The following is an 8,108-nucleotide window of genomic DNA, read 5'->3' as shown; positions in this document are numbered from 1 at the left end:
TACCATTTTATTAGACACAAGGGGTTCGAGCCACCAAGTGTCTTTATATCTAAGGCACTAAAGATATGCATTGAATGGGCACATTTTATTGTTCAGTTAAGACTATTGAAGACTTAGCTTAGAAAAGTCCACATTGTTTTAAAAACTGAACAGAAAGACACCTTCATCTACCTATGAATTGCTGGAGCTAACATGATAAATCTCTACAGTGACTAAATTGATTTTCTTAGTTAAAACTTATTTAGCATCTCTAGTTCCTTTAACTTCCCATATAAACTTTCAGCTAATTTTGTCTGTTTACAGAAAAATCTTCGTAGACTTCTCTTTTTTTTTTTTTTTCGATACCAGGAATTGAACTCACGACCTTGCACTTGCCAGGCAGGCACTGTGCCACTGAGCTAAATCCCCACCCCTCTTTGTAGACTTTTCATAAAAATTGAATCAAATGTATAAGCCAGATGACAGTTGCTACCTTCACTGTGTTGGACCTTTCAGTTCATAAATATGGTATGTGTTCATTTAAGTATTTCTCAATGTACTGTGTTTCATTAGTGTTTTATAATTTAAGTTTGACAAGTTTGTTTTGAACTTCCACTCCTCCTGCCTCAGCTTTCCAGAGTGCTGGGGTCATAGGCAAGCATCACTATGCTTGGTTTTTTTGCTTGCTTTTTTTTTTAGAAGTCTGGGTAGAATTTATTGTACAGTAGATAAAAAAAGTTACACCTTCAAGCAAGAAAGAAAAGTTTGGGTATATTTTTATACACACAAAAATTATTCCTGTGGTTCAGAGAACTAGGATTATTATGGTACTTATCAACATTTTACTTAGAAGTTATAAGGATTTTATTTTATTTTTATTTTAATTATTTTATTTTTTTTGGTACTAGGAATTGAACTCATGACCTTGTACTTTCCAGGCAGGCACTGTGCCACTGAGCTATATCCCTGGCCTACCATGCTTGTTGGATATCATTTTGTTGATGTTTCTTGGGTATAAGTGGCATTGGTGTATAATCTTCCATTTCTCCTTGATGTTTGGTACTATGTAGAAACAATATTTTTGATATGCTGAAGTCACATATTATTTCTGGCCTTTTCTCTTGGTAGAACCCTTGGGATTTTCTATCTACAAATGTCAACTGCAAGCAGAATTTGACTTCTTCTGCATACCTTTTATTTTGTTATTGCACATCAAGAGTTTCCGTGGCAACATTGGGTAGGCGTAGTGAGATAGGCTGTCTTGGCTTGGTTCTTGATGTTAGGGTGAAAACACTCAGTTTTTCGCCATGAAGTATAAATGTTATTGCTGAGACACACAGACACACACACAGCCATCACTGGTCTTGTTCCTGTAGCCTCTGGGTTGCTGAGCAAGGGCCCTACCAAGGAGCTACAGCCTGAGCCCTGAGGCGTTTAATAGATACTTTCTCAAGCGTATGAAGTCTATGTCTGTTCCCAGCTTGCAGTGACGGGGCCATTTTGAGTCAGTGCTGAATTAGGCAAGTACTTTTTCAACACCAGTTGACAGGATCCTGTGATTTTCCTTCCATATCTTACTGATAGGCTGTGTTACACGGACAGACTTTGAAATAGCCAACCAGCTGTATCCTTAGAATAAGCCATAGTTGTTTGTGGGACATTTTTTATATCGCATGGCATCTGCGTATTTGCTTATTTTTTTTTTTTCAGGTAGTTAATTGAGTTTCTTTCTGCTTCTCCCCACCTCTTAGTGTTTTGACAGATAGGTAGTTTCTCTTTTTTTCCTCTTTGTACTAGCAGTGGAATCCAGGGCCTTGCTAAATTGCCCAGGCTGGGCTTGAACTTGGAATCCTCTTACCTCAGCACCCCCAGTGATGGGATTGCAGGAGACTGTAATCACCCCCAGATTCTGTTTGCTTTGTTTTAAATTTGTAAGTATGTGAGGGTTTTTTGGTTTTTTATGATCGTGGGGGTGCACATGCTAGGCGGGCACTCTACCACTGAGCTTCCTGCTCAGGCTTTTTTGGTTGTTGCTGTCGTTCATTCCTTTGTTGTATGTTGCCTCGTTTTCATGTCTGGGTGTTCTTTAGCCTCCTAACATGAGTTGAAAAAACTACCCTTCTGTGTTCGGGAAGACTGTAAGTGTAATTAGTGTGTTTTTGTTTTTGTAATGTTGGTAGCATTCTGTGGTGGTTTTAGACGTTAAATTATTTTGTTTTTTCATTTGGATTGAACACACGACCTTCACAGTGACCTTCATCCCCGCCTCTTTTTTTGAGACAAGGTCTTACTAAGGTTGGCCAGGCTAAGCTGGTTTTTATTTATTTTTATTTATTTTTTTTTTTGAGATAGACTCTTGCTATGTAGTTCAGGCTGGCCTTGAACTCTATGTAGCAATCCTCCTCCCTCAGCCTCCCGAGCGCTGAGGTACGGGAGTGCATCCCCATGTCTGGCTTGCTTTTTCCTTCTAGTCAGTGAGTCTTCCAACAGAGTTGGGTAGCTCAGAAACGTGCACGAGAAGGCTGGTTGGTCACTGGATTACGATTGTGGCTGCAGGGTGGGCTCGCTCTCTTCTATCCTGATGTCCTATCCATGTGTGTCATCTTCACGGCTCAGGATCATTTTCTTTACCAGGCGACGTGAGCCGGCTCTTCCGCTTTGTGACCCGGAAGCTCGGAGAGAGAGTCTTGTAGTCTGATAGTCTCTAAACAAGTTGCCAGTGTTCCTCCTCCGAGCTTTGGTTACCTTGCAGAGGCCAAGGAACCTGGCTGGAGTGAGATCTTCATGCCCTTCGGACCTTAGCACTTTGGAGAAAGGGAAGAATGCCCTGGGTGCATTTCAGTAGGGCTGTGCTCCACTGCACGAAGTGGACTGATTTCTCAGCTCATACTTGGTCAGCTGCATGCGGGTGTGAAACTCAGGTCCGAGCTGGTGCAAGCCAGGGACATCCTGGCCTGTTGTGTGTCACTGTGGCTGTTCTGAGTCAGGCCCCTCCTCAAGAGCACAGCTTACTGTCGGAAGCACTGAGCCGCTGGCAGCAGAGCAGTGTCTCCAGTCTCATTGAGTCTGTCTCCAAGAAGGGAGTCATAGTCAGTGCTTGGTGTTGTTCCTGAGCTTGCCCTTGGGATCCTCCTCCCTCAGCCTCCCCAGTGCAGGACGCGCAGCCCCTGTTGTTTTAGATATCTAGTTTGTTTCACATGGGATCTATTTCAATTTTTGACTTTTTTAAGTGACCCAGGATATGCTGTTACTCTGCATTGCTGCCCAAAAGGCATGCCTGTTCCACTGTTGTGGTGTGAAGGGTCTGTCAGTGTCTGCAAGTGTCCATGTTTCTGTTGGCTGATGATGTTAATAAGATACGGATGTTTGCTCAGTCTAGTATTATTTTCTCTTAAACTCTTTTTTAAATTTATGCTTTTTTTTTTTTTTTTTTTTGGAGACAGGGTCTCACTGTGCAGTTCTGGCTGGCCGTGAACTCCCTTTGTAGCCCAGGCTGGCCTCAGATTCACAGTGATCCTCCTGCCTCAGCCTCCCAAGTGCTGGGGTTACAGGCACGTGCCACCACATCCAGCTCTTAAACCTTTATCGAGAATAAATTTTTTTCAACTTGGTTGAGAATTTTAAGTCAAATCCAGTGCTACCTCGAGTAACAAACTGAATTCATTCTGCAGTTCTGAGGAAGATGGCCAAGGTCATGTTCTTTACCCGGTGCAGAGTTTGCAAACAGAAGCAAAATTTTGCTGAAAGCTTCTGTTCCTAAACGGAATTATTCACGAACAGAAGTGTTTGTGAACTGAGGTGTTGCTGTAGTAGAGGTTGAATTTCCCCGCTTGTCTTTATTTAAGCCTCTGGTTGCCCTTCCCCTACATCTGAATTCTCTGTGGGCTCCGTGTCCAATCCATTCTCCTCCTCCACATCAAAGGCCCTTTCTCATTTCCCTCCAGTCTGGCTTACCCCTGGCCACACTGTGTGCCTTGGTGAGGTTCCTCACCACTGGCTGCTGGGCAGTCACAGGCCCAACCGGCAGAGAAGGTCCTTGCTCATCTCTTTGTAGATTTCTACGATCCACACGACTGAGTCTCAGAAGAATCAATCTGTGTAGTATTTCTGTCCAGTGAGAGAGTTACGCAGTCTTGAACTCTAATTGTGGAATTACCTGTTCGGTGTCTGAGTCTCTTTTCTTGGACAAAATCTCTGAGATAATCAACTTCATAAAAAGAGGAATTGTATTTGGGTTGTGATTTCCGAAGTTTCAGTGCATGGCTGCTTTGTTTTTGGCTGGAGGGGCAGGACACCTGTGGCAGTGTGTGGTGGAACAGAGCACCAACAATTCAACAAGACCTTGGGGAAGCAGAGAGAGGAGAAAGAACCAGGGTCCCAGTGTCACCTTCCAGAGCTGCACTAACTTCCTTCTACCCTTTGCAGAAGATACCGTTTCCTCCCAGGAGGCCATCGGCTGGGACTGTGCCTTTAGCACGTGGGCCTTCGGTAAACATTCAAGACCCAAACCATAACAGGTTTTCCACACATAATTCAGAGTTCTGTTTTTTGGTGCCTAAGTACTTACAATTGCATTACGTTTTTATTTATTTGTTTGTTAGTTTTCAGTACTGAGGATTGAATCCAGGAACTTCACACCAAGCCACACCCTCAGCCCTTTGTTCTTTAACTTTGTGACAAGGTCTTGCTCGGTTTCCCAGGCTGGGCTTGAACTTGGAGTCAGCCTTCCCCTCCCCGAGTGCTGGGATTATAGGCATCCACCTTCATGCTCTGTTTTCTAAACCCTCTTTCATTGACTCTCGTCATTATAGTTTTATTTGCCACTAGAAACTTCCTGGACTTTAAAGTATACCTAATCTATTTTAATATGGCCATTAATGTCCCAGCCCTTTTTTATTTTGAGACAAGGTCTTGTTGAATTGTTGGAGTAGGGGGCTTAAACTTGGTAATCCTCCCACCTCAGCCTCCCTAGTAGCTGGGATTACGGGCATGGCCCCTACATACTGCCCTTACTACTTTTTTCTTCTTCTTCTTTTTTTTTTTTTCTCCGGTACCGGGAACTGAACTCACGACCTTGCGCTTGCCAGGCAGGCGCTTTTGCCGCTGAGCTAAATCCCCAGCCCCTTTTTTTAACTTTTTGAGACAGGGTCTCACTGTGTAGTTCAAGCTGGTCTTGAGCTCACTTTGTCGCCCAGGCTGGTCGCAAACTCGTAAGGATCCTCCTGCCTCAGCCTTCCAAGTACTGGGATTATAGGCATGGGCCACCATACCCAGCTTCTTTGGGTTTTTTTTTTTTGAGTCAGGGTTTCACTATGTCGATCAGGCTGGTTTCAAACTCACTGTGTAGCCCACGCTGGCCTTAAACTTGCAGCCATCCTTCTCACTCAGCTTCCCGAGCGCTGGGATTATAGGCGTCCTCCATTCCCAGCTATTTTATTTTATTTTTTTGATAGCAGGAATAGAACTCAGGACTTCACCCTTGCCAGGCAGGCGCTGTGCCACTGAGCTAAACCCCCAGCCCAGTTGGTACATTTAGACCATTTAAAATTTATTTAGTGTTACGGTATTGAGGATTAAACCCAGGGAGCACTGTGCTGCATCCCAACCCTTTTATTTTGAGATAAGCTCTTGGTGTGTTGCTCAGGCCACTTCTGACTCGTGACCCTCCTGCTGCAGCACTCTTGATATGCTAGTGCTTACCTCTGCCATCTTACAATTTTAGTTTGTGTTTTCTGTTTACTATTGTGCTTGCCGTTATTATTTTTGATTTTTAGTGGGCTTTTTGGTTTGTCATTGTTTCCTCTGGTTACTTCAACATATTTGAAGTCCCATGTGATGATACATCTACACTTTTTAGTCTTTCCCTTTGTGTTGTTTGTTAGTTGTTTAAGGTACCATATTTAAATGTTTATATGTCGTTCACCACAATTAAATGGCGTTAGCATCGTAGCACTTTGATGTGTGAAACATTGCTTCCTTCAAGTTCCTTTACATCACCTGTTTCCTATATTACCTTGAAGTACTTGTGCCTCAGTCGCTGAGCACCATGTTGGAAGCTGTAGTTTCGATTCAGCTGTCAGACATGCACTACAGTAGTCATGAGGCATCGTTCACCACTGCCTGTCCCACTGTTAGTGTTTCTCGAAATCCCAGGCATCTTCTGTAAATTTGCTGTTTGGTTTGTAAACTTGGGTGGGTCTGCTGGGGACCCTCGTTCTTTGCTCCCCGAAGGGCATTTTTATGGGACGTGGAACTCAGGGCTGCATGTCTTCCAGCCCTGGATAAGCCCGTCCCTTCCTTCTGTCCACTGCTTTCCCCTGAGAAGTTTGCTACTATTTAAACTGTCATTTTGCAGGTTCTCATATGTAATTTCTGTCAATCTGTGTTCAAAATGTTTTTCTTTTTTTTCTATTCCCATCCCCTCTTTTTGAATCCCCTTCCCCTCCCTGTTCACAAAACTCAGTTTTTATTTTATCCTAATTTTCTCATTTTTTCTTTACCTTCTTTCCTTTCCCCTCCCTCCTCCCTATTTCCCTTTTCCCTTTGAACAGTTTCTTCCTATTTCACAATATCTGTTGTACTTTTATGATCTTACTTACATTTTCAGTTTCTCACACCAGAGCAAGAATGTGATATTTGCACTGAGCTACATCCCCAGCCCTTTTTTTCTTTTTTACTGTAAGACAGGGTCTCATTGAGTCACTGAGTTGTTCAGGCCAGGCTCAAATCTTCAGTCCTCCTACCTCAGCCTCCCAAAATTCTGAGATTAAGGGGTGCACTGTCACGCCCAGAATGTAGTAGTTGATTTTTTTATTGTCCGTTTAAGAATCTGTCTTCTCCAGGGGAAAAGAGATATATTGTCTGTTTTCATCCAAAAGGTATGTTTCAACTTCACTTTTAGTTCTGTGGTCCATTTCATGTACATTTTCATGTATATTTTGTGCATAGTATGAAGTCAAGGCCAAGGATCATTTAAAAAATGATTTTCCTTGTCTGTAATACTCAAGTTGATCATGATGTGTCTGCATGGATTTCTGTTTTTTTGTTTGTTTATCCTGCTCAGTTGTTGTTCAGCTTTTTTATGTGGAGGTTTACGCCCTCTCTATGTAGGGAGCGTTCAGCCATTATTTCTTCAGATCTTCTTCTCATCCCTGCTTCTCTTCTCTCTTAAGGACTTCATTAGTATGAGTTGTGCGTCCTGGGTTGGCCAGCAGGTCACCAGCGGGCCGCCCAGGGCTTGCTTCTTACACACTGTGTTCCCTTCGTGGTGCATACCTGTTTCTGTTGAGCTTTCATCGAGCTCACCGATTCCTTTTTCATTTTATTCCCTGCCGTTGAGCTCATCCAATGACTTTGCTTTGGGGATTTTCTGTTTGTGAATTCTTCGCTCGTTCTGTGCAGCGTCCTGCTGTGTGAGACGTTTGACCTCAGCTCTCAGCCTTTGTCACAGCCCTGTGCAGCGGGTGCTGTTCTCTGGGTTTCTGGGTCAGGGTGCTAGGCCGAGCAAGGGGATCTGCTCCGGCCTGGCTCTCGATCCAGCTCAGCCCTCCCTCGTCCACCTGGCTGTACAGCCTCTCACAGGTGGGGCCTGGCTTTCTTGCCCACCATTCTCTTTTTGTAACGTCGATCGAAAAGCGCTGACCGGCGCAGCAGCTCTGGCTCGGCCGTGGAGCGCTGGGCAGCGCGAGTGCGCCCTGGGTTTCGTTTCCCTTCCCTTGCTGCAAACGCAGTGACCTCATTACTCTGTCGTCTGCGCCGCTTGTCTGACGGTGCATCGCGGCGTCCCTGGGCTGCATTATCTGTTGTAACAGGACAGGAAATAAAATGCTGTGTCTGCGGAGTGGAGGGGTGAGTAAAGCTGAGGCGCGCGTTTGTTTTTAGGTGTTGTATTCGAGGTGTCTGCGAGATGTCCGTGAATTCCCCGCGCTTCTCCTCACTGCCCACGCGGACACTGCCCTGGCCCGAGCTGTGGAGTCACCTTTTGCCCCTTGCTAGGCCGTTAACACGTGTGTATCCAGTGAATGGCCACGTGTGCAGCAGGGTGTGTTTGCAATTTTTGTTCCCTGGAAATACGCCCCACGGAGCTGTGTGCAGAGGCGGCACTGCGTGTGACGTCCGGGACACAGCCT

The 8,108-nt window shown here is 44.6% G+C and overlaps 1 protein-coding gene across 1 annotated transcript in view; it reads left to right on the top strand.

The window, feature by feature from the left end:
* LOC102023860 (zinc finger protein 264-like) overlaps positions 1-2,672 on the top strand; it is a gene marked incomplete at its 5' end in the record, with an annotated part of 11,494 nt that extends 8,822 nt beyond the window's left edge. The window contains 1 exon segment of the mRNA XM_013509843.1: positions 2,614-2,672. Within this exon segment, the coding sequence (XP_013365297.1) occupies positions 2,614-2,672 (59 nt within the window).
* Positions 2,673-8,108: the final 5,436 nt, after the last annotated feature.

This window comes from Chinchilla lanigera, unplaced genomic scaffold (genome assembly GCF_000276665.1).
Source record: "Chinchilla lanigera isolate Chin_1 unplaced genomic scaffold, ChiLan1.0 scaffold00183, whole genome shotgun sequence".
NCBI classification, from domain to species: Eukaryota; Metazoa; Chordata; class Mammalia; order Rodentia; family Chinchillidae; genus Chinchilla; species Chinchilla lanigera.
This window is presented reverse-complemented; position numbering and strand designations above follow the sequence as displayed.